At 45.2% G+C, this 26,731-nt stretch overlaps 1 protein-coding gene across 1 annotated transcript in view; it reads right to left on the bottom strand.

Annotated features, from left to right (window-relative positions):
* synpo2a (synaptopodin 2a) overlaps nucleotides 1-25,331 on the bottom strand; it is a 40,214-nt gene extending 14,883 nt beyond the window's left edge. Inside the window, exons 1-3 of the mRNA XM_066720642.1 lie at nucleotides 25,178-25,331; nucleotides 5,931-6,082; nucleotides 1,381-2,144 (exon numbers count right to left, since the gene is read on the bottom strand). Coding sequence (XP_066576739.1) covers nucleotides 1,381-2,144; nucleotides 5,931-6,082; nucleotides 25,178-25,297 — 1,036 coding nt within the window. The 5' untranslated portion in view covers nucleotides 25,298-25,331. The remainder of the gene's footprint in view (nucleotides 1-1,380; nucleotides 2,145-5,930; nucleotides 6,083-25,177) is intronic.
* Between the last annotated feature and the right edge of the window lie 1,400 nt (nucleotides 25,332-26,731).

The following is a 26,731-nucleotide window of genomic DNA, read 5'->3' as shown; positions in this document are numbered from 1 at the left end:
CCCCCATGCCCTCTGAAAAGCCAAGGTTATTAATAGCCAAATCAACTGCTTTAAAATGACTTCCTATGTGATTAGGTTAAGCCTCGGAGACAGCTAACGATGACGGCAGTTATTTATTGCCTTATCGACAAATTATTGATTTCAGACACTTATGATCTTGTCTCTAACCACTTTGAAATGCAAAGTACCCCCTATATTTATATATAATATATATGTACATATATAAATATACATACACACACACACACACACACACACACACACACATATATAAATTGCATTTTGCAGTTCTACAGTTTCTCCATGCAGCCTTTACCACTTTTCCATCAAAACAACTTTGCTGTAAATGCACAGCAGATTAACAGTTGCACGGCCGATCTCAGGCACAAGAACTGGAGCAAACGGCCCCGGGATAAAAACTTAAAAATAGCCCTGGAATCCAGAGTGCGTTCGCCCTGACGCTCCTATTCAAGCCCTTATCGGTAACGGCACGGTGTCTAAACTTAAAACCCCAGTGCTGGGCAATCACCGCACACACTTCTACAGCGGGGAAACCTCAACTGCACTGATGCCAAAGACTGTTTTCTGTTAATCTATGCTTTTATTTATTTATTCACTGGTTCTGCGAGAGTAACACCAACAACAGCACGAATAAGCAGCGCAATGTGACCGTTTTCAGACTAACCTCGAGGTCTCCAGGCAGCAGGAGTGGGGAGTTCACTTTTCACTGCAGTCAAGACTTGCAGTTTTAAAGGATCGGATTGCATGTGCATGTGCTGGTGTCTGTCAAACGCTCTTTGCAGGCATCATCAGCCTGCTTTATTCTTATCCACTACGACTCCAAGCACCCCCAGAATCCCCCTGCCCAGCACTGCCCAGCGAAGACCACCAAGGGGAGAGACCCAGAGAAAGTCCAGGGCCGTGCGACCACTGCTCTCCCCTCCGTCTGCTCGCGGTGTCGGGGTCTCCTCTGGCCCGTGAATGAAACCACACACTCACTGCATGGTTCATTGCATAAAAAAAGAAGACTTTCAACTGAGGCAAATCCAGTTCTAAGATTTAGGAGACACACTTCTAAGGCTGATAATGTCTAACTCCTGCCCCTGTCCACCCCCAGCTCCCTGCACCACTGACAGACACACCGCCCAAAAAAAGATGAAATATATTTGATTGTCAATACTTTGTTCTCAAAGCTATCAAGTAGGCAATATATATGCACAAGAGACTGCCATGAACCAGCCCCAGCGCTCAGTCACACACAGACACACGCAGAGACTCTTAAAGTCCTCCAGCTCCCACAGTAGTACAAAGGAGGGCAGATAAAAAGACAGAAACGCACTCCAGCCCTTGGTGGGAATGAATGGCTGTTGTTGTACTCACTTGAGTGCCGCGCGTGGTGCTTGTCAGGTCTGCTGAGATCCCTCTCCGACTCCGAGTCCCACTCCTCTGCCGGCCCCGCTCCCTCTGTTGAAATGCCAAAGGAGACAGAAGCAGGAGGTGCTTCTCTGGGCCCTCCTTCCTCTGGAGAGTCAACACACCCACTGAGGCTGGACTCGGTCCTGCAGAAGAACACCTCCTCCCGGCGCCGCGCCCGCCGGGGCGGCTGCAGCGTCACCTCCACCTGGCCCAGCGAGGACGAGGAGCTCAGCGGATCGCCCCCCCGCCCACTACCACGGCGCAACACGCTGAAGGACTGGGTGGAGGTGGCCGTGCTGGTGCTGGTCTGGAAGATCTCCGTGTGGAAGCCGGCGGGGGGCAGGTCCAGGCTGCCGTCTCTCTCTAGTGTGCCCCCCAAGGTGCTACCCCCTCTGCCGCGGGGGTCCTCCAGGCTGTGGTCTGATAGGGACAGCTGCAGCTCAACCACCTTGCCAGGTGTGAAACTCCCGCTCAGAGGGACCCCCGCGCTGCTCCTCTCCCTGGGGTGCTCCCTCTCCCGGCCCAGCCTGGCGCCCCCGGGCAGCTCAGTGTCGCTCTCCGTCTCGCCGTAGTAAGCTTCGTCCTGCGACTCTGACAGGTACAGCTGTCTGGCGGGGGCGCCCGGGGGCCAGATCTGCAGCGTAGTGCTCTCGAGACCCTCGCCGGGCCCGGCCTCCTTGGAATATGTCCTCTCTAATGGGGTGTCGGAGATCTCCAGGACGCCACACCTGCGTCAGGAGAGACAGAGTGAATTTTACAGCATGTGAAATTGGCATCCTTTCATTGGCATTTTTAGTGAGGTTTTGGGGGTTATACATAACTAGGTGGTCCTGCACAGCACCTGTCCTGAGTGTATCTATCATGACCGTGTTAATCCTGTCACTAATTTGTTCAATTATATAAATTAAATGACAGCTGGAATGCAACCCAGAGGTCCGTGTCACCAGTTTATCACTGGCTGAGCCTCGGTTTAGCATTGGTTTAGCAGTGAGAGGAACTCCCGGCGTAGGCCTTCCCCATTTCCAAAACATTTGAATGATCGAAAGGAGAAAGAGGGAGGGGAGGGGTCAGGTTTCACGCTGCGCACTCCAAAATACATCGACTCTGACCAGACAGGTGGCACAGAGGTTTGCTCAAGTTAATACTCTATCTGGGAAGAAAGGTGACGTATTTAGTTAGCTAGCCTTGTACTTTATTTCCTGGCTGTGAGTGTTTTTGATTGGTTAATTGATTGATTGGTTAATTAATTGAATTGACTAATTCAAAACATAAATATATCTCTGGGTAATTCAGTTTTGAAGGAAAGTGTTTTTATTTTGTATTTTCTTTAAACAACAGGAGAATAAAGTATCCAGGTCAGGGCAGGGGAAATCCTCCACATGTGCCCAATGGAAAAAAAGACGACCTACAAGGATATTACAACAGAAAAGCAGCTCATTCCCTGAATTTAATGGACAAGTCTCCGCTATTTGAAAAAGCAAACGCAGAATCGCTGGCAGCAGCTCGGGAAATATTTCAGATGCGTTTGCCAGCCAATAAAAGCACCAGCTGTTGCCTTTAAAAGTGTAAACCTGCCACTTGCATCAGTGTGAGGAGGGGGCAAAAATGGCAATGTTTATATGTGCGGGCCGTGTTTGTTTGGAGATGCTGTCCTGACACGGCAGCAGAGACCGAGCTGAGCCATGCTGGCGCTCTCCACACCAGATCTCCTCTTCAAGATCTCTGCAGAACTTTACTCCAGCCACAGAGGGAGAGAGAGAGAGATAGGGAGAGAGAGAGGGAGAGATGGGGACCTGGGTTTCCTTAAACATCTGGGTAAACAGGGCCTGAGTCCTTGGCTTTTTCTATTTTCATTTTGTCATTATTTTAACAAACATTGGTGGTTGCCACGTGGCTGGTGGAGCATCACTTCAGACGGGTGACAAATTAAAGGAAAAACCAACATAAAGTGTCTTAGTAAAGTGTTGGCCCCCACGAGCCCCAGAACAGCTTCAATGCTCTTGGCACAGATTGTACGAGTCTCTGGACTCTACTGGAGAGATGAACACCATTCTTCCAAAAGATATTCCCTCATTTGGGGTTTTGATAATGGTGGTGGACAGCGCTGTCTAACACGTCGGTCCAGAATCTCCCATAGGTGTTCAACTGGGTTGAGATCTGGTGACTGTGAAGGCCATAGCATATGATTCACATCATTTTCATACTCATCACACCATTCAGTGACCCTCGTGCCCTGTGGATGGGGCATTGTCATCCTGGAAGAGACACTCCCATCACGAGAGAAATGTGTCACCATAGGATAAAGGTGATCACTCAGAATAACCAGGAAAATGCCTCCCACAGCATAACAGAGCCTCCGGACCCCCTCACTGTAGGGGTCCAGCAGTCAGGCCTGTCCCGTTCTCTTGGTGTCCCACACAGGCACTCGCCCACTTGTCCAGAACACGAGCCAGTTGAGCGTCTGTGTGACTGAAGCTCCTGCCATTCCTGCCCCAATAATGACCCCTCTTTCAAAATTGCTTTTAATTGCTTAACTGTATCATGCAGTACACCTGTTCAGAGACGTCTGCATTCATTATGTTCCTCAACTTATTTATTCAGGTTTTTCCTTTAATTTGTCACCCGTCCGTGTGTGTGTGTGTGTGTGTGTGTGTGTGTGTGTGTGTGTGTGTGTGTGTGTGTGTGTGTGCTGTCAACCCCCCCAGCACGCTTTCAAACCTGAGGCCTAACCCATTGAGCAAAACATACATAAATAAGGGCAGGCAAAGGTCAGGAGGATCGCAGATGAACAATCTTGCTGCCCATCACCGCTCTTCCACTCCACACCCGGCCATAAACCAGGCCATCTAAATGCAAATCAGACGGGGGTGCGGAGACCTCGTGTTACCGGATGGGATTTGAGAGCTGCAGCAACCCCATCATCGTAATTTATGGAGCACTTTGCGTTCGTTTACTACAGAAATTAGTCATCCGCGTTGCCTTCTTCTGCTCCGTTGATGTTCATTTGACATCCCAGAACACTCAGAGAGTTCTTGGAACCATTTTATTCTTGGAAAACAAAATTCTGCCCCGTCAGCTTATCCCCAGAAGAGACACTGCAGGACTAACACTGATCCACCGAAAAGCACCACACATCTACAGAAGACCCACACATTTCTCCATCTGTGATTTACTCTTTTTAGTGATGTGAATTTGTGTCATCAGTTAAATACTTTGAAATAAATCAAAAGAGCACACCTTCTGAGAAATCTATACGTCTATAACTATCTAATCATCTAAACTGTGCTTATTCAGTTAGTAAGAAATCTGTTTTGTGAAAACCGTTGAGCAGTGAAATGAAGTGCACATGGGAAGGGTACGTTGGGGAACATGCTGCCCAACATCTGACCACCTGAACACTGTCCAGCTGTGGGCCACATCTCCTACACATGGACTGGGACACCAATGGCGGTGGCCCTCTGCTGATGTCATTGATGAGGCGAGCATCATTGCTGGTCACTGGTCCCTCATGTAGCTAGTCCAACAAACTAACTATATATGCACTCTTTCTCAAATGTATCATGCATAAACATTTACTTTCCCTTTATTATCCCTAAATACTCCGGTTGGTTGTCAGTGTCAGTTTACTACTTGAACACAACAACAACAAAAGTAAGACAAATATAACGGGTACAATAATAAGACGGTAGTTGCACCACAGACACAAGGCAATGTGTGGAACATTAACAATCTGGATTAGGTCCCTTTTTAAATCTGGAGGAGGTGAAGTTGAGGTCACAACCTTATTTAGGAAGGAAAGCCCTCATGGCACACGTGCAGGAGATGCTTATACGTCTCAATATGGTATAACGTTCATTATTCACTTGTGTTTCAGTCCCATTCCTCCAGCTGTGCTCCTGGAAGGTCCCAATCTACCAGGTTTTATGGATCTCCCTTAAAGCATTCATTAAGCACTGGGAGACATGTAGCTGCGGTCAGTTCAGCAGGTGTTCCAGTCATTTTTAGATGGTTTGGAGACAGAAAAGGCCTGCCTATCCTTCAGTTCATTGGGTTACCACACAATATAGACATGCGGTCACAGTTCAGCGTGATTCTTGTTAGTGATGCAGTTTTGTTGTTGTTGCTATTGTCTTGTAAATATAAAATAAAGTACTATGACTTAAAATGTCTTTGAACACTGTAAGATGAAAGTATAAACAGCTTAGATGAGTTGCAATGCAATGTTTATGATGGTTGATGTTGTCTGCGACGCATTTGGGGGTCACAGAAACATTCGCCGGTGTTTAAAGGGGTCTCGCCAACTAAAAGGCGGGTGAGCCCTGGTCTAGAGTTCACTAATCTGATTGATAGCTAGTGTTCCCAGTGTTTAGAAATTGCTTATTGAGGTTGACCTGTAAAACTCAGTCCAGGACCAGGGTTGGAGAGCAGGGAGTGGGACCAAGACTCCTGTTCATTTTCCATATCGAGATGGCGATTTCACAGAGACATCAGTCGGCCGCGGCGCAAGCTTTTACCTCTTGACGAGCATCTGGAGACTGTCAGCGGGGGCGTCGACCAGAGCCACAGCTTCGGCAAGGGACAGATCCGCGCAGGGCTCCCCATTCAACGACACCACCTCATCGCCCTGGCAGAGCCCGGCGGCCGCGGCCCGTCCTCCCTCGTCCACCTGCAGGAACACAGCGAGAGTCAGGGGACAGTGTGTCGTACAGGCGGCACTGTTTACCGTGTTTGTGTTTGGCTTCTTAACAGCTCTCGTGGGAGAAGGGAGCACCTTGCTTTCTCTGATCTATCTGACCCATACAGACTGTATATGGAAAGGCATGCACGCTCTGTTTGGATTTTCTTAGGAAACACGTCCAAGGAGACGAGTCAAACAATAGATCAGATGTTTTCCATTTTATTACTTCAGTGCCAGCACTTTTCCTTCCCCCCATGTCTAAACCGCTCTGCCAGAGAATAGTTTTACTTCCATGTTCCCATATAAGTCGTCTGGTTTAAACGCTTGCTGCACAACTCCAGCATGTGCAAATTGGGACAGCTCCTGAAATGAAGTTACACCACCGAGGCACAATCTCTATGTTTGTGAATTATTTCTGTAATTGTTGAATTACTTCTTTGCATGTGTGAGTTGAATTGCATTAGTAACCCTACATCTCAAACAATTCAACTGGAATGAAATCCTTCGCTTGACATATCCGTGAAAAACACCTGTGTCATCTAAACATCTTCACTGACAGACAGATATCTATAAAAATGCTACATAGACAATAATATTTGGTGTACAGCTAGCCACAATTTACCTCGTGCAGATTTTTTCAACAATCCCACTCCATTGCATTGTTTTTGCTGTAAGGTATCGCAGATTGATGCACAGACTTCTTTACACCAGAAATCACTAACATCCTGAAAAGTAACCGGGGTTCAGTTCAGGCTCCCGGGAGGATTATCAGTTTAGCATGGGTAAAATATACAGCTCTGCTCTCAAATACCGGAGGAAGCAAAACAACAGCAAACATCCAATAACAGCATATCCCACATCTGTCTCTCAATCTTGCGATGCTTTCATTTTTAAATCTAATACGGGGGAAAGATCCTAAGTTTATTACACTGGAGATGTAATCTTCTTTCAGCCTCATAAATCAAACATGCATATGTTTTAAAGATAGAAATAGTCTTTGGGGGCATTGAGAGCATCGAGGGCATTTTAGTTTAAACCGGGGGGCCTAGATCTCACCGAATCTTGATTTTATAGCTCAGTCTGCTCCCAGTTTAGAACCAAATTATTACTCTGGGATCTGGAACCTGTTCTACAATGATTCCTGACACCTGAGGAGGACAAGGACACACTCCCAGGGGATGTGAAAGTGAATACGATCTACAATCCACCTGAAAACATCGTAAGCAATAAAAACAACAGGCAACCTCCGTCACTGCGAAGCTGAACACAAGAGGAGAGAAATGGAGGAAGGGCCACCAAGGGAAGAAGCCAAGAGACCCTGTGCCCACAGTGCATGCCCCACTTCTCCAGGTGAGAGAGAGCTGGTCTCCTTTCCCGCCTGTGCCAACGCCAGGTTTGTCCAGGTGCTTGGTCTCATCCGGCCCCAAGGAGCACGGTGATCGGACGGGCTGAGCCGAGTTCAGTAGATGGCAATTCCAAAATGGGGTGGAAAATAAATTAAAAATAAAATGGGGGACAAAGCAGTCCTGAAGCGCAGCCCGCTCCACTGCTTTTAGGTGCCAGAATTACTGAGAGGAACCAGAAACCCGGGGATTAATATGAACTGACACACAGAGCCCTGAAGTCACGTAGAAGCAAAAGCGGACACCCAGACGTGTACAGCAGGGGGGGGGGCACACTGCACTTCAGAAAAACAGCATGTCACAGGTCTGCTCTTGCCTTTGGACACAATTGTACAGCTAATATTGGACAGGTAGGGCACAGGCAGATCAAACCCATCTTGCTGAAGCCCCGGCTAATTGACATGAGGTCACATGGCCAGTGATGGACCAGTCGGCCGTTGTACTGTATGTGATATAAGGAGACGCACAGTGCAGGTCAGATTAAATACTCCTTAAACACGGAAGCCTGCGGCGGGGGAGATGCAACTTGAGGAAAAGTGTGACTGTGTTTCCACCAGAGCTTAAGAAACAGCCCCCTCAGCTGGATGTGAGTGAAGTGACGCCAGGACTGGGGCATTTATAGTGCACTGCCGTCCGTCCGTACAGTAGAGAGGGACGGTGTGAAATAATACTGTGACACCAGAGCCGCTGTGAAAGGACAAGCCCTGGAGGGGCAGGAGAGTGAGTGACAGGTACACTGCAGCTCCAACATCTCATTGCAAACCTCCCTTCCCTTAAACACATAAATATATATCAACACCATATCTATATATTGAGAGCCAGAGAGAAAGTAAAACAAAAAATGGGTCACATTTACAATAACGGCTGCGGATTCCTAATTTATTTATAAATATCACATCATGCACTTCCTCTGAGCTCCGATATTCTCCTGCCCCCATACAGAACAAATATACATTTTCAATATACATTAAATAAATGGTATAAATGCATTTTCCATATACCAGAATTGGCCCCTTTTTGTATATTTTAAATATATGGGATATTTGTTTTAATGATCTGTAATTCATATATTTATTTAATATGTATATACAATATATTGTAGAAATAAACCTCACTACTTATTTTCAGCCTATAACATAAATATTTGCATCGCAGACTGAATTGTATTTAAAATACACCCCATATATGTCATATATAGCGCCATATATTAAAAACACATTAGTTCTGAATGGGCAAAGCAGTGGGAGCATCGATCTTCAATTCATGAGTTATTATTGATCAGTAGGGGCTGATTTTGATCTGGACAGAAGTCTTTAGCTGCGAATTGCCCAGTAATGAGAACCGGGTACATCACTGTGGCACCGAGTCGTCCACAGAGATGCACGTTTATCTGCCTATACTTTGCGGTTTGTCCCAACAGCAGCTGATAGCTCAGGTTCTGCGAGGGGACAGTGTATCTGTGGACCACCCAGATTCGTCAGGAGTCGCTTCAGCTGGCAGGGCATGTGGAGATGACAGTTGTGTTGGCACACAGGAGTCCAGCGCAACTCAAAGGAGAGACCAGGTTCTCCCAGTATCTCAGGAGCTGTGAGGGATAGCAGTCAGTCTCCAGTCTCCCACCGGCCCAGCGAATCAGACTGGAGAATCGTGGAGCCCAGTCAGGACAGAGGACAGCTGGGCATATGCTTGACTTTCCCCCTGGAAAGTGTCAGGGGGTCGTCAGGGCGTCTTCAGCCGCTCAGGAGTCTCGTGTGGTTCATGTAGTCGACTCGGTTGAGTTTGTGATTAAGTGTGCAAAGCAGCCTGAGAGAGAATCCTGCGCGTGGGACTCAAACACAGACCCTGGGAAGAGCAACGCTCTGGAGAGTTTGATTCACAGCCGGACAGATGGAGAGAAACACACTGAGACTGTAAACACAGCAGACACAAGAGTATAAACAGCCCCTAGAGACAGGAGAGTAAACCATTACAATACATTTTGATATTAAAACAAATAACACTTCTACAAATGGAATGTATCATAACTCACAGTAATCCATCCATCTATCTATCTATATATATATATACACTGATCAGCCATAACATTATGACCACTGAGAGGTGAAGTGAATAACACTGATAATCTCGTTATCATGGCACCTGTCAGTGGGTGGGATATATTAGGCAGCAAGTGAACATTTTGTCCTCAAAGTTGATGTGTTAGAAGCAGGAAAAATGGGCAGTGTAAGGATCTGAGCGACTTTGACACGGGCCACATTGTGATGGCTAGACGACTGGGTCAGAGCATCTCCAAAAGTGCAGCTCTTGTGGGGTGTTCCCAGTCTGCAGTGGTCAGTATCTATCAAAAGTGGTCCAAGGAAGGAAAAGCGGTGAACCGGCAACAGGGTCATGGGCAGCCAAGGCTCATTGATGCAGGTGGGGAGCGAAGGCTGGCCCGTGTGGTCCGATCCAACAGACGAGCTACTTTAGGTCAAATTGCTGAAAACGTTAATGCTGGTTCTGATAGAAAGGTGTCAGAACACACAGTGCATCGCAGTTTGTTGCGTATGGGGCTGCGCAGCCGCAGACCAGTCAGGGTGCCCATGCTGACCCCTGTCCACTGCCGAAAGCACCTACAATGGGCAGGTGAGCATCAGAACTGGACCACAGAGCAATGGAAGAAGGTGGCCTGGTCTGATGAATCACGAGTTCAAGGTGTTGACTTGGCCTCCAAATTCCCCAGATCTCAATCCAATCGAGCATCTGTGGGATGTGCTGGACAAACAAGTCCGATCCATGGAGGCCCCACTTCGCAGCTTACAGGACTTAAAGGATCTGCTAATGTCTTGGTGCCAGATACCACAGTACACCTTCAGAGGTCTAGCAAGATAGATAGATAGACAGAGAGATAGATTGATAGAATCAAATTATGATTTGTTTTGTGTTCTAGGTTGTATGGGATGTATGTGTCTCTGTGACCTTTCAGGAATGAGATCAACATCCCAACACCCTTTTCCTGTTTTTGAGAGGTTTTCAAACCCATTGAAGTCTGGACAAGGTGAGGAAGGGGCTTTGCTTTTTGTTTGTGTCTCTGTGTGTTCGAGAGTGTGAGTGTCGCTCCGTTCTCCTGCACTCTCCCTCCCTCTAGCTGCGATGCCGGGCGCTGCGGGATCATGTTGCCTCTCGTCCCAGAAGGACTATTAAGACTGAAATGTAGAGCTAAAATAAAACATCCCCTCCTGGACTAGCGGACAGCAGGTGTATCCACAGCCGTGCTCTTCCCTGTGTCACTCGATAGCAACAGGGTTCTCTAATCATTCACTGATGCCAGGGACGACATTTGCTCCGTTATACACACGCGACTGCGGGAACCCCCGGGATCAACTGTGCTTTCCTGGTGTGTCAGTCCAATCCTTCCTCTCAACAGCGGCTCACAACGCAGAATTAACAGCCTCAGTCTGTTCCTGAATCAGTCAAGGAACAGGTAGCCAATGTGCTGCTTCTCAGCATTTCCCGATGACAAAATAACATAAAATTATTTAATTAAGTTATTTAGTATGAAGAAGGAAGAACACATTCTATCAGAAATTAGTTCTTGACCAGGACACATATATCTGAATACACTGCTTTTGTTTTTACTAAAGACATACGCAGACAATTTTCACTGTGCTGGCAGTTGTTCAGTTGTCCATGACTGATGTTACTTTGTGTAGTCCTTGTTGTTGCTGCTGTTGTTGCTATGAAGACCACGTGCCTGACTTCTGCTGAAGGACACCAGATGGTTCGAGTACAAAAATAAATATTAAAAAAGGATTTCCACTCTTGGACAGATCTGACATCGTTCCTCACAATCGCTTGCCATCGATGCCTGGATTGCTGCTCCAGTGAGAGCCTGTTTTGAGGCTGGCACATCACCTCATCTGGCTCTGTCATGATGGACAATGTCAAACTGGGTGCACCATCATGGCAGTCTGCTGTGTGACTGTTGGTGACAACGCACCACAATGACAATACATCAATGCCTCACAGCACCCGACAAGGCGGCCCTGCAGGACGACACCAAGAGCAGTCTGACTGACGGTCACAATCGTCACCTCAAAAGTTTAAAGTGGTTGAAAAGAAGTTGAGCAGATCTCAGCGCTTTATGACTTCTGAAGGAGGTCAGTGATCCAGTGACCCACACAGCCCGGTTCTGCTGCACACAGCACTGCCGGGGACACCAGGGAGGCTCGGAGGTCCAGCTCGGCACAATACAGAACGGGGGGATCGATTTAGCGATCAATTCTTATTATTGAAGGAGCGTTTCAGACAGTGAGGGCAGGACAGTGAGGGGATCGATTGCAATATACTGTTGGCCTTTGATGTACTGGACAGAGAAAACATGCAACCTGGCTGTGGAGACGAGGCCATCAAACCCCCCTATCACACACACACACAAACATGCACACGCACACGCACATGCACACACACTCTCTCACTCTTGGTGGAGTGAGACAAGGAGCTTAGGGTGTTTGAGGTGGAGGAGCAAAGGAAAGTAGTGCAGGCTGCAAAGGCCAAGTTTGTTGTCTGTGTTTAGACTTCAGATGGATGTGGAGAATTTTGACTTTTGTTTAAAGCTGACAGCACTGTTAAACTTTTGACAGTCAGAATTAGACTTCAAGAAACAAATCAAATACTACAATTACTACTAACAACAACAACAACAACAACAACAACAACAACAACAACAAGATTGTGAATTTGATGGTTCTTTTACCGTTTTTTTCAGTTTAGGATACTTAAAATATAATTTTACAAGATGGACCACAAGGTGGCAGTATATAGTAAATAATTGTCTCAGGACTGTGTGAAATGTGTATAACTTTTTAGGACTTAAAAAGGGCATCCCAGAAATGAGTCAGATCATTGAAATTTACCATTTTATCTTTCTTGCTTTATTAAACAAACACAAAATAGTTTAAACATGCTGGTGTGTCATGGAGTACTGGGGTGAGTAATAAACATGAGTAACATAATAAGAGTTCAGATTCAGAGTTAAAACTTTTATTACTGACTTGCTCTTCAGTGGGTCTTATTCTTTATCTGACTATCTCTAGCATTTAGGAAGACAGTTGACGTGCGTTCAAAGTGGATGTTTCCCTAAAAAAACAGAAACATAAATAAATAAAACATTTCTTAATTACATCACATACTCTAGATGAGTTTCTTTCATATCATTCATAGGCTGCCGGGATCATTGAGATTCATTCAAACACGCAGCTTCGGGAGGAAGAAACCCAAACCGCCTGTGCAGCAGCTCTTTGACTCCATCTAGTGGGGGGTCTGATGGCCTCATCCTCCTGGCCAGGTCCAGAGAGTCCTGGCCCAAATAAACTCTATTTACCTTCTGCTACATAAATGCATTTATCGGCGTTGTCTGAACTCCTGAAATGCGTCTCAGTCTTGTTTACACACAGCAGGGTTTACACACGGCCCGGGGGAGTAAAGTGAGGGCAAGCCAACTGAGTCGTAGGAGTTATGACTCACTGATCACTGATCTCCCCAAAACAGTGTTAATGGGCACCTGTGAGTAAGACCAGCAGCTTTAATTACATCGATGAAAACTTTTGAGTCTTCAGCTTTTCCAGATCAGCAGGGACACACGCACCCGGGGACACAAATGGAAATTGGGCTTCAAGGCATTCTAGACAGAAAACAGGAGACACTTCTTCACACAGAGAGGCGTCACAAACTGGAATGAACGAAACGAGCACGATGGGGCGAATGGCCTCCTCTCGATTGGACACTTTCTCATGTCCTTATGTTCTTTTGCATAGTTTTAACATTTTCTTTTGTTTTTCCCCTTAAGGGCCTTTAGCTCATTTCCTGCAGTGAAGTTGATGTCTTATATAAGCGCCGTTATTACCATTCTGCATTTGAAGATTGCATATCAAAGCCGATTAGATTAAGACCAACCCAATCTGCTTGCAACGACAACAAGGCATTCAAGACAGAAAACAGGAGACACTTCTTCACACAGAGAGGCGTCACAATCTGAACAAACTCCCCAGCGATGTGGCTGAAGAGACAATTTGGGAACATTCAAAAACAGACTGGATAGGATCCTTGATCACTTAGTTATTAATGGACACCAAACGAGCACGATGGGGCGAATGGCCTCCTCTCGATTGGACATCCAGTTCCTCTGAGTTTCTCACAGAGTTTGCAGAGATTTCTGATTGGAAAATTTTCACTGGTCTGATGTGTTTGCCGAATTGCGCTGCTGTCATCTTCCTTCACCGTCATCAAACCACAAGATCTAAAAGAACCACAAAGCTCAGATATGTGGCAGATACAGCTCACCCTGCCCAGCCTCCACAGCCCTCTGATAAAGCACAGAGGGGCACAGGCTGCCAGCTCCGCCATGGCACAGCCCTATATGGTGTTTCTGACCGAGACACTGTCACTAATAATACGGCTCAGCCCTGCGAGCTAATGAAGCACTAAATCAAGTCACAACATTCGCTCGTTCCCAAAAAAGGAAGCGAAAATCTGGTGATTTTAGACAGAAAATGAAAATTAAAACCTCAGGGAGTCGCCTCGTTATGGTTCGACTAATTAAGGCTCTGTCCTCGAATCTCTTCAGCCTTTACACCTGGGAACTGAAAGGCAACCCTCTGCAGCATATAGACTGTGCATTTTGGAAAAGCAATACATTGTGTGTATGTGTGTGTGTGTAAAACATGATGCAATTTTGTAAACACATAAACAAAAGCTGCCGTTTATTTCGAGTACCATTGTAACCAGATAAAGCACATTTTTTTGCAGAATATTTGGTGTTGCGTTTCTGTTTAAAATCAGCACAACGTCCTGTGCTGTTGTTGATAACACACACACTGTACCCTCGCTTTATCCTGGAAAAATCATATCTCACATACCGCCAAGTGTGTCGGGAAACAGAATTCACACGCCCTGGGTTACACGCCAACTGGGGAGTGGTGTTGATACCAAATCACTAAGACTTTCAGACACGGTAATAAGAAACACAACAAAGGAGTTTGTTTTTAAGAGGCGAGATCTACACATCACGGGTGAGGGACGATGCCGCCGTTTACCTCAGATCAGTGACCGACGGACAGACGTGTTTTGGTTTCTTGCTGCTTCCAGATCATTGTCAGACACTGAAATGTGTTTCTCCAGAAACAGGACGTGTCGAGTCAGAGCAACGCATTTCTCCTGACAGACAGACTCGAAGTGAAGTGTGTAACCGGAGCCGAGGCCACAGGGACGCCAAACAGAGATATGATACAAAACTCAAGGAATATAGGTTACAGCAAAACCTAAAAGTATCCATCACTACTAGAACTGCTGCAACAAGAAGAAAAACAAGACCAACGAGAACAAGACGGACTCTTGACAGCGGCATTTCTCTCCCACACAGATGGAGAGGTAACTGCATGTGTCCCCACAGTGACACACCTTCTGTAATCATGTCCAATATAATCCCTGGCCCCCCGGGTCCTCCTTGGCATGCAGCTTTAAACAATTATGTTTTCTAATCCTGTGCAAACACTTCCAAGCTGCCAACCAGGGAACACATGTCATACTGATAATTTCCTCCAGATTCCTCCATCTCCGATCCAGATCCGCTGCCTGTTTATAACGTGTGAATCGAGAGATTTGATTTGATTAGTCTGTCCGTCGGGAGCCCCAGAACGGACTGTCACGAAAACAATGGGTTCGGGGGTCCTCAGGAGTAACGTCATTATGACTCATAATCACAGAACCTCATGATCTCAGCCGTATACGATTATACTTGGTGAATCTTGCTCTAAATATGTTCTTGTTTGCGGTCTTTCCAGCGCTGAGGGATGATTGGAAACACGCTGTTCGCCGCCCTGTTTGTGTGGCTCTGCATACACACGTTGGAATAAACAAATAAACCGATAAACAAATAACAAATGACTTCTCTGTCAGGACAAACTTTCCCAGAACAAAACAAACCAGAGATGTCAATTGATAAGGAGGATTAATACACGCCTCGTCTCTTCCATTCGTGTCTAAATTCAAACTGAAAACGGCTGCGTGGTTTACACTGCGACATTTCTCTGCGTTGTAGTTGGACATAAATCAAGCTGTACCTCGACAATCAAAGGTTTGGCCTGGTCTCTCCTGGACAGAGGCCCCTGTCTGATGTGCTGGTGACAGACACGTCTCAGAAAGGTGTCACAGACATCGGCTCTCCTGTGACCCCCTAGAGACCCCCGGGCTCGAGAGATGCTGGTTCAAAGAGGAGAGGGATTAGAGCAGAGATAGCCAGCCGAGAGATTAAGGTTAAGTCTGGGTGCAAACGTTCCCTGGTCCTCGGTTGGTTCTGCTGAGTGGGGTAAAGCTGGGAGGAGAATCAAACATCTTTCACTTAGAGAACGATCACTCACCAACTTTTGTGTGTGTGTGACTGTTTTCAAATAAACATTTAACACATTGAATAGAAAATGCTTGAAATGACACTAAGGAAGATAAACCAGTAACTCATAAAGAAATAAACATTATTTATTAGCTTAATTGTATAGAGAAATAACTTTGGTACAAATGAAAAGTGGCAGTGATTTATATCATAATAACTTATTAGTTTAATGAGCACCATCAGCAGGATTTAAAAGCAGTTGAATTATGTTGTTCTTTGTTGTTGTTGCCAGGAAATTCTTATCTACGAAAACACTGGCAAGACCCACTTGATCGTCATTGCAGGATTAACACGCGACGCTACGATCTCTGGTCTCCAGGAATATTGTTTTTCTTTTTCTTGTTTCAACAACATCATGTCCAATGTGGAACGAATTAGGCTGAAAGTGACGGGGTCTCCCGCAATGCCGAACAGCGGCCTGAACGACACGAAGGCCTCGATGGGGGGTTGGAGCTGGGGGACTGAACGCATTATGCTGCAAGGTCGGGGGGGGGGGTGGGTTCACAGAGGTCACACACTTGGAAGGTAGACAAGTTTTTAAATGAAACGCTGTAACGGTTCACAAAGTGTTAGTGAGTAAGAGGCACAGAAAACAGAATTCTGCCGGCAAATGGCTGCTCTCTGACTCAGTGACCTCACGCTTGTGCTGCCCTTATAAGGTCTGCAGGCTGGACACCGAGACCACCAGAGACTGGACACCGAGACCACGGACAGAGGGGACAGGAGAGAGGAGAGAGGAGAGAGGCTGTGATGGACTGGACACCGAGACCACCAGAGACTGGACACCGAGACCACGGATAGAGGGGAGAGAGGCTGTGGTAGACTGGACACCGAGACCACAGACGGAGGGGACAGGGAGAGAGGCTGTGACCGGCACGTGTTGCTACTAATTACACACGGGGTGGACAAACGCAGGTGCACACGGGACAACACAGTCACACCCCATTGTTGTAACTGACCAGGTGCTACACTGTTGGAGACCGTGTGGTTGGGGGTTTTATTCGAGCTACAGAGAGCTGATTGAAACACACATGAGATCAGAATCCAGTGACGGCACCAGAGAGGGTGGTTGGCACTGCAGTGGCACGATCTTCACCAGCCTGCGATTCCAAAACCAGATTATTCCACCTTCTACCAAACACTACCGCACCTCTCGCCACACCCTTTTGGCCATATCTTATGTCATATACATTTAGTCTTTTCCTTAGTTTGTTAGTGTGTTTATTTTGTGTTTAGGCACTATACATAGTTGCGTTTATTCCTACATCTCGTGTACTTTCTAAATCACAGGATGAGGTTGACCAGCCCAGAGCAGAATATGACTGCAAACCCAGTCAGTGTTGACTTCGATGGACATTGGCGATGCCATCCTGAGCAGCATGTCAGTAAAGGCCTCTTGGCTTACACTTTGTTCTCCCCCAGATTACCCCCTTCCTTTCTGCTGTTGCTGTTCTGCTCCACAGTGCGAAAAAATAAAGTTATCTGGCCATATAGCAGTGTCCCGACTCCCGGAGACAGTTTAGTTCTCCCTGACCAGTCTGTGAAAACAGCATAAAACAGGAAACCATAACTGCCAATTCTCATTTATAAACAAGGAACAATAATCTAGGAACAAGACAGATTATGAAACAAACCAGAAATGCAGCGGTACACAGCACTGCGAAGATATTATAACACACCTCTGTCAGACGGCCAGTATTAGTCTTTCAAATGCACCTTACAGTACCATGACAAAGGCTCGACTAGTGCCCGGGTAAGAAAAGTATCTAAATATGTCCTAGTTTTCTGCATTGTCAGAAAATAACGCACTTTGGCCCTTTTAGAAACGTGGTGAGTCACGACTTTACAATCCCAGCTCTGCAGCCAGCGCTTCGAAAAGGCATAATAAAAAACAACTGCCTTTTAAGGGAAGCAGCTCCCTGCGCTCCGAAAGCCTCCTCTGTCAGATCCCTTTGCCAACTTTCTCCTGAAAAGGAAAACTTGCACACATGAGATTTAAGAGCATTTTTGCGTGACCTGAACCTTTTTGCGGAATCGAATGCCCTCAGCGATACGAAGAGCCTCACGACTGTGCTGTACGCTGCCTTCTTCAATGATTGAGTCCAACACAGCAATGTCTTTCTCCTCCCCACCCCCACGTGAGGGCAGGTGGTCCGTGCGCATTCCTCGCTGACGTCCCGCGTCCTCAGCTACAGGGACGCACAGCACCAGCCTCCCAACAGCGCGGGGGTAAACAAAGCCAGGCAGATGCTTGACTGGGTCAGCTGAGGAAAACCATCCCCAGCTCATCGGTCACGGCAGGCAGACTTGGGATTCTTGGGATTCCTCGGCTCGGGGAGGAGACAGGTATGTGTGAATCTCTGGGATCAGTTTAGTTTTGTGTTAGAGCCCTTTTACACACCACAGAATCCCAAATAAAGTTCAGATTTACACCGGTCCAATTCCCTTTAATTCAATCCCCCCCCCCCGAGGGCAGGAGGAGACATTCTTGGTCTGACGGGCGAGTTCAGGGAGAGGTCGGCATGAGAAGACAACTCGAATCAATTCCAGTTATAATGGCCTGATTCAGTTCTACCCACATACCTTAGCGTTCACAGCGGGCAGGTCTGTGCTCTCAAAATGAACAGGGGACAAAATCACCATTGTGAAGGCCAGAATTGTAGTACCTTGTTTATCTGAGAAATTAAGTTAAGGTGATTGCCGGGATGTGGACAACAGAGACAGTCCTGATTGATTATTAAAGTAACCTCAACTCAGTACCAAGCTGGCAAAGTCTTACCCTATGAAATAACCAGATTTGCCTTTTTGTAATATAATGACACACACCTTACTATATTTACTTAAATAAGAGATGGCAATGACGAGGTTTAGGAGTATAGAAAAGAGCTCATTGATCCACGGCTGTGATTAAATACATAACGAGCCCAGAGTTTAAGTGTAAAACACTATAGAGATTCCAGTTGATTCAACACAGTCCTTGAGTCAACTTTGCCCTCCCTGAGAGTCACAAATTACAGAACTTGTACCGTGACTGTATTTATAAGATTAGAATACAAAAATAAATCAAACTGCGACAGGGTACAAGAATGTAAGTTGTGATTCGTGTTATATATATTTATGTATATATATTTATATATTGAGAGAGTGAGAGAGAGGCAGACTTATCTATTAGTGATGTTCTTTGTATCAGATACATATCTTTATTTATTTCAAGAACTATCTTTACAAATTGCAAGAAGACAAGGAGTTAATCACTCAGACGGCAGAGAGAGCAATTCTCTATGGGAGCAAAGCAGAATATCTCGGCCGTTGACTGTGCCATGGTCAGTTTGTTGACAGATTGTCGACAGTGGAAAATACAGACCCGGGGGTCACGGGTGGGAAGGCAGACTTGGAGTCCGAGGACAAAGTGATGCTGAGGGAACAACCCCCCTTTACAACCGACTCTCACAAACACGTGTGTTTAGGGATGTACTGCGCTGCGTGTTTCTGAATCATGCTGTCCTTGACATCTGCCCCGAATCTCACAGTCAATCTTTCTGTCACTCTCGGCCACCAAAGCAGGCTTCAAACTAGTCCACATAAGAGCTGTAGTGTAATATCATGATAATTAGAGTAACAAAACACACAGTATTGAGACTTTAAAGTTTCAGGACTCTTAGGTCGATGGCCTCTGAAGTGCTAATGATAAAAACAAGAAGTGCTTTTGTCAGGCATTGCCTAATTTGGACAACAATGTTTATATAGATATATAGATATATATATCTATAGATATTTATATAGATATATATATATATATATATCTATATATATATATATATCAGGGTACTGGCAGACCCTTGCAGAAGCAGCTTTTTATAGCCAACTCCACCAAAAGTCATAAATTTGACCAGATAATTGTGTCTTTATCAAGTGGTCTGGAGAGTGACTGTTATTCTTAGGATATTATGATCTAATCCATCTGAACTGTAACATCAGCCTATATATGTGTATAGATAGATATACTGACAACCAGATAGTTAGATACACAGATAGACAGACAGGATGTGTAGCCAGAACATACATATTTCTGTCATATATTGGCAAATATGAAAAATGCACCCGACACATACGAAACAGATTATCAATACATGCCTCTTCTGTTTGGGAGTCACTGAAATTGAGTCGTTTCTCAATGACTAAAGGCCTGTGACTGAGACTGTGATGTTTATACAACATGCTTTATTAGTGTCTTTCCACACACAAAGATCTAACTTACTAATTACACACATTCATAAGTAACTAAATTTGCATGTACATTAGACGTTACTCTAGTAGTCTGACCATGGCACAATGTCATAATCAACACACATGAACATCCACTGGCCTCCAATCGAGTCCGACTATAAAGAAACTGTGCAGAAGAAGTATTGGCTGTGAATCTATTATAATTTGCCAAAGGATTCCCATTTGCTTCTGAGGTAAAACAAACACTAGGCTACTGAGGTAACAGGCCATAAAGAGCTTTGTTATTCAAGTTTTGGACGAAAACACAAATATAAAATTGTGTCTGAATCAAGATTGTGAGCTGAGCTGAATGCTTCAAGTATTGGATCATGTTTATACAGCCGAGACACTCACAGCGTTGTTTTTCATCCGTATCGATTTCCCACAACTGATTAGAAATCGCACGGGCACTAATGAAGTTCATGACAATACGAAAGCCAACAACACGGGGCAGCAGTTGAAATGTGACTAGCTGGACAGGGTTTTTATCAATCTAGTAACGGCTGCCATTGTTCACACTGACTGAGAGCTCGAGATTTGGCACCCTGTTTATAATTACGATAAACAATCAAAGCACTCTCACATGAAACCGCAGAGAGGTTGTGTTTTTTCAGGACGTAGAAAATAAACACCATGACGGGCCTTGCGATAAAAGCGCAGATAACGTGTCTGATGAGGAGGGCAGGAAGTCCACAGGAAGTCACATTAAGTTCAGACTCGCACTGGAAATTAATAATAGTAAAAACCCTTCTCATGTCCGTGCCCTGAAAAGTGAAAAAATGAATACAAATGTATATTTGTTTTACACTTCTTTGTGATAGAAAGATCTTAAAGGCATATCCAGGCTGCAATAGTTTGGTGTAGTTTCCCTTTAAGACAAAACGGACAGATAACAAGTGGCGAGGTTGTCATATTAAGGAGAAGTAAATAAACTTGAGCATAATTTGTTCAACTGCATCAGTCTGAACTTGTGTGCAAAGATGTTAATTAAAGAACTGATGATATTGGACAAATATCAATAACTGGGTTTGAGGTGAAGGGATTAAGGACATTTAACAGTCAAATGGGGACCTGTTTCAAGATGTCCTGTTGGCTTGTGGTAGAAAATAATGCACGAATCATTCAGCCAAACAACAGAGTAAGGTGACTTGGACAGACAGTAGGGTTTGTCCAAACGTCCTCCACATTCCTTACGATAAGACAGATCTAAAGACTAAAAGTATACGCTGTGCATCTGGGCCACTTAGACCTACGCCACTGTGAACCTGAACAAGAGTCAATATAGACACACTCAGTTCCTACTGCCAAATACACAATCACAGGGAACCGGCACACGACCACCATTGTTTTATATAGGATACCAGGGACTGCCCGGTCACTGGAGGACTGAGCATTTCATTTGTGTTCAGTCATCGGGCGCACGGAGACACACACAAATGGTGACAAAGGCTGCGTGTGGATCGTGTGTGGGTTTTTTGACACCTGCTGGAGCTTCACAAGTTCAAGTCAAGTCACCCTTCCAGTTTATCTATAACTTCATAAAAACTAAACCAGAGCCCACACCTACAGTCCAGAACTTGCACATGCGATATGAGTTCACTGACACTGAGTATCTTCTACCGGAGGCTGTTTTCCAAGTCATGAACTCATAAAGTCTGTCTTACTTCGAAATAACAAGCTGGCCCGGGCCGAGTCGAGCTTTTCTTGGATGTAGGAATCGATGCGTGGAATCCACAAATTAGAGAGATGCCTTGGAGCAATTTTGTATTCACATAACTAATACACACCGAATGAACAGTTAACAGACGAAATCTGGAGCCCATTATGAAGTGGATGCTTCGCAGAGAGAATTCAGGATATGTCTTCTTGGTCCATACAATGATGCTCAATCTGCGGCTTATGTTTGAGTATTTCAATATCGATGAGCTGCTTCACAGAGGTCCTGGAAAAACTCCCGTTAGTTATCTGTCAAGTCAGCTGTCTGTCCAAAACCTGGGAGCCAAACTCATTCCACTATCTATATTTATCTCTGATTTATATAATTGTTACAGTTTATAAATCATAATTTGACGTAATGTCTAAAACTGAGAAAAGAAGATATTTTGCGATTGTGGAAAATTATCTTTCGTGATTCCGTCTGCTTCCATGAAAAATACAATTTGTATCATTCGGATATGACTATGAATTCTCATTTCTGTCCAACAATAAGTAAACTATAGAGAAAATGAAGAAGCGTGGTTAAATATGTATAGGTGCTGCTCCACATATGCTGAAAATGCTTCAGAATCCAGTCACGAGGCAAAGGAAAGGTAAAATAATGACATTATTTCTGTGTCCGGTCCCATATTTCACAACAAGAATGGGAAACCAAGAGAAACATCCTCACAGCTGAAACAAAGTATCCAAAGAGCAAGACATGGCACACAGACTGTTATGTGTAATTAGAAATCAAAGTGTATCATATGTTCGTTTGTTTGTTGTGGGATTTGTAAATGCTTCTGAATTGACACTGTTGTGCTCGTGTTTTTTTGTCCTGGTTGTATTACTGTACTTTGTTATGCTTCGAAATGCTTGTTATGTAAACTGGAAGTCGCCCTGGCTAAGGGTCAGGGTATAATGAGGCAGGAAAAGGCAGGGTGGACAGGTGAGCTTTGAGGAGGCTGTGGAAAGTGGTGGGAGTGGGTAGGTAGGTGCAGTGAGTCTTTATGCTGGGTCCACCACTGGGGGGCGAGGCAGGAGAGAGACGACAGGAGAGACTAGAAACGGGATCACAGAGCCTGTCGGCAAAGGAGGAGTGAAGAGAGTGAGAGGGGATGAAGGAAGGCACCAGGGACTGGAGGCAGGAGGCAATGTAGGTAGAGATGAGTCAAGACAAGGACCTAGAGAGCGCTGTTAAATGTCCTGGAGGGTCACGGTCCGCCAGATTTTACAGGTCTCTTCAAACATGCCGTAGATCTAGGAATCCTCACTTCTATTCACTTATTCAGGGAGAAATTATGACTGTGGCCCCGAAGGACCAGAGGTGCCATGTCTCTTTAAATATAATGAGGAATCTTCCCGACAGATATGTCAGATTCCCTCTGGAAGGACTTTTAAGAGGGTCTGTCCATTCCAATGCCCATTTGTCCAAAGAAGAGAGCCTGAGACCCCTCTCTCATGGCCGCCAACACAACACAAACATGGATACTGCAGCCCTGTCAGATTTGAACATCTACTTACAAATGCCAGGCCTCTGTAAACAGGCCACACAGTGCTGCTTCCTGTTTCACCGTCTCCCAGAAAGCAGATCTCACCACGTTCAGCGTGCCTGTCTGCAAGCTCTGCTTTCTCTTATCAGCCAGCATGAAATATGACCACTGCTCATCAGCACCGGCAACATCTGTACAGAGGTGTGTGGGTGTGTGTGTGTGTGTGTGTGTGTGTGTGCGCGTGTGTATTCTTCCCCAGATCAGTGTGAGAGCTTGCAGAGCACAGGGGCTCGGCAAGGCTGACAGCTCCACGGGACACAGCCGACCTCGAGATCTGCTGCCCTTACCATATAAGGCCTGATATTTGCCAGGATTCAGAACTCACTCAAACTGTTTTACTGCTGGAAGAGCATCTTAAAAAGACGAAGAGAGAGAACGGACAGAGCGAACACGAGCCCAGAGGCCACTCTCTGCCGAAGACGAGGTTTTCATCACACTGTGGCAGTTCTTGCCGGGGCGTGTATGCAGTGTGTGTGTTGTGTATCCAGATCTGAAGAATGAACTGAGCTGAAGTGGTTTGTGTTGACAAACTTAAGACTTAAGAAATGCATGAAATCTAAAGAATCCCATTGTGTATGTGTGTGTATTACATGTTTATAATTAAATCAATAATTAATATACATTATAAATAAATACAAAATGAATATTATTTGGTTATTGCTGCAAGCCCACATTATCAGGCATGCATTCTGCTTTTTCCTCACAAATGTATCCCATAAATAAACACACACACACACACACACACACACTCGAGCTAGATCAGATATTGGCTGACCCCGTGTACAGTAATGAAAACAGAATAAGTACATGGCACAGGGAAACCAAAGTTGGAAAAACACCAAATCAGAATTTCAAATCATGTTGCCTATTAACCCCCAATAGAGAAGTAACCGAAATTAAAACAAAGATGGTGCCACTTCTCCCAGCAGGGCAAGGAGCCAGTGACAGAATCTCTTCACCCCAGGTCCCACACTTGGGATCCATCCTGAGTCAGTGTTTGAGTAAACAGCTGAACTGACCGCAGATTCTCCCACTTTGTCCAACATTTTCCATAAGCTCACGATGAACTGAAACAGATGACTCTTCCATGAGCAGGACAACACATGCAAAACATGCTACCACTGATTTGAGGTGCGCATGTGGTCCCTCTGCCCACAGCAGTGCCGAGGGATGGACCTTCACTGGACCTTCACACGTTTTCTAAACTGAGCAAAGCCATGAAATATTGCGCCCGTCGATTTATCAGCCCGTCAAAATGCGACGTTATTAACTAATTGTGAGGATGATAGCAATGATTATTATATTCATAAGCAATAGGCTACCAGCTTTTACATGCGAGACGCTTAATTGTACCTAAACAACAATAATAATAATAACAACTGGTTATTATTATTATTATTATTATTATTATTATTATTATTATTATTATTATAGAAGAAGCAATTAAACTTAAATTATACAACTGCGGCTTTTACTAACAGTCCTACTACAACTACATATCACTATTATTATTATTATTATTATTATTATTATTATAGAAGAATAAGTTGCAGTTATTGATTAAACTGCGACTTTACCAACACGACTACACATTTTGATTATTATCATTGTCATTATTATCATTATAGAAGAATCAGTTGCAGCTATTGATTAAAGTTATACAAGTGCGACTTTTACCAACACTGCTACCACAGCCGCCTCTTATCGTGATCACCATCAGCACACAAAGCGCCGGCCTCACCTCCGAGACGCGCAGCGGGCAGTGCGGCTCCGGGCCCCGCCGCAGCTGGAAGCCCCAGGGCGGCGCTCCGCGCAGGGTGACGCACAGATAGTCCCCGGCGCCCATGCTGGCGCTGCTCATCCCGCACGCTGCCGGGCCGGAGTGCTGGCGCAGTGTGTGCGGAGCAGCGGAGCTCATAGACCCGCCCGCCGCAGCTCTGACACCGCCTCCTGCCCAAGACCCGCCCGGCCGCCTATAACCAGCAGCTGCGCTGGTCTTAGTGGACACGGTCTGGGATTAATACTAACAACATTGCATGGTAGTAGTGGTAGAAGTAGGCGTTCACAGTATGCATCAGTACTAGGCTGTTACAGTTAGCAGGTTAGTAAGTAACTAGTATAGTAGCAGGTATTGTAGGGATATGTGATGGTGTTTAGAGTCATAACTAAACTCTTCTACAGTATTGATTCATGAAATCCCCATTCAAACAATGTGGGGAAGCAATAAAAAAGGCAAACACAATGTTAGTGTATATTGTCAAAAGTGCAGAATTGAGAACAAGGGCAGTGATGTTCAGACTGTACAATGCACTAGTTAGAGCTCATCTGGATACTGTGGACAGTTCTGGGCTCCACACTTCAATCGAGAGGAGGCCATTCGCCCCATCGTGCTCGTTTGGTGTCCATTAATAACTAAGTGATCAAGGATCCTATCCAGTCTGTTTGTGAATGTTCCCAAATTGTCTCTTCAGCCACATCGCTGGGGAGTTTGTTCAGATTGTGATGCCTCTCTGTGTGAAGAAGTGTCTCCTGTTTTCTGTCTTGAATGCCTTGAAGCCCAATTTCCATTTGTGTCCCCGGGTGCGTGTGTCCCTGCTGATCTGGAAAAGCTCCTCTGGTTTGATGTGGTCGATGCCTTTCATGATTTTGAAGACTTGGATCAAGTCCCCACGTAGTCTCCTCTGTTCCAGGGTGAAAAGGTTCAGGTCCTCAGTCTCTCAGTAGGACGTTCCCTTCAGACCTGGAATAAGAATAAGAGTTGTTTATTTTTGGTAAAGGATATTCTCTGTTAAACAGGCCAAAGTGAGCGTGATTAATTGTCTTTTTGGACAGGTAAGAACTGGGCAGTGAGATCAGTTTTTTATATATTGGATATGGTTATTGAAGAATTATGTAAGCGATTGAAGATTTTTGATATAAAAGGGAGGTTAAAAAGTCAAAGTAAAGTCTCTCTCTCTTTTGCAGGCTTTTGCTCTGATCTTATGGTACAGATAAGATCCTTCAGCCTGGCAGACAGACCCGCCATGTCTGGGTGTGACCCGTACACTCTTTCATGGGTATTGAGTTGAAAAGTACAGAAGCCACTGATTCTGATATAACTGGTAGCTGGACAGATAGACGTACATACACATTATTATTATTATTATTATAACTGTGAACAATAATCATATTCCTAATACAACAGAAACAAATGTTGTTGTTGTTACAATAATAATTTGTATAAGACACTCTCTCTGTCTCAAAGACACAGACACACCTGAGGTAACTGAGTCATTTTTAACTACGCCATTCAATT

Source organism: Amia ocellicauda, chromosome 13 (assembly GCF_036373705.1).
Source record: "Amia ocellicauda isolate fAmiCal2 chromosome 13, fAmiCal2.hap1, whole genome shotgun sequence".
Classification (NCBI taxonomy): Eukaryota; Metazoa; Chordata; class Actinopteri; order Amiiformes; family Amiidae; genus Amia; species Amia ocellicauda.
The sequence above is the reverse complement of the archived record's forward strand: the minus strand, read 5'-3'. Positions and strand labels throughout refer to the sequence as shown.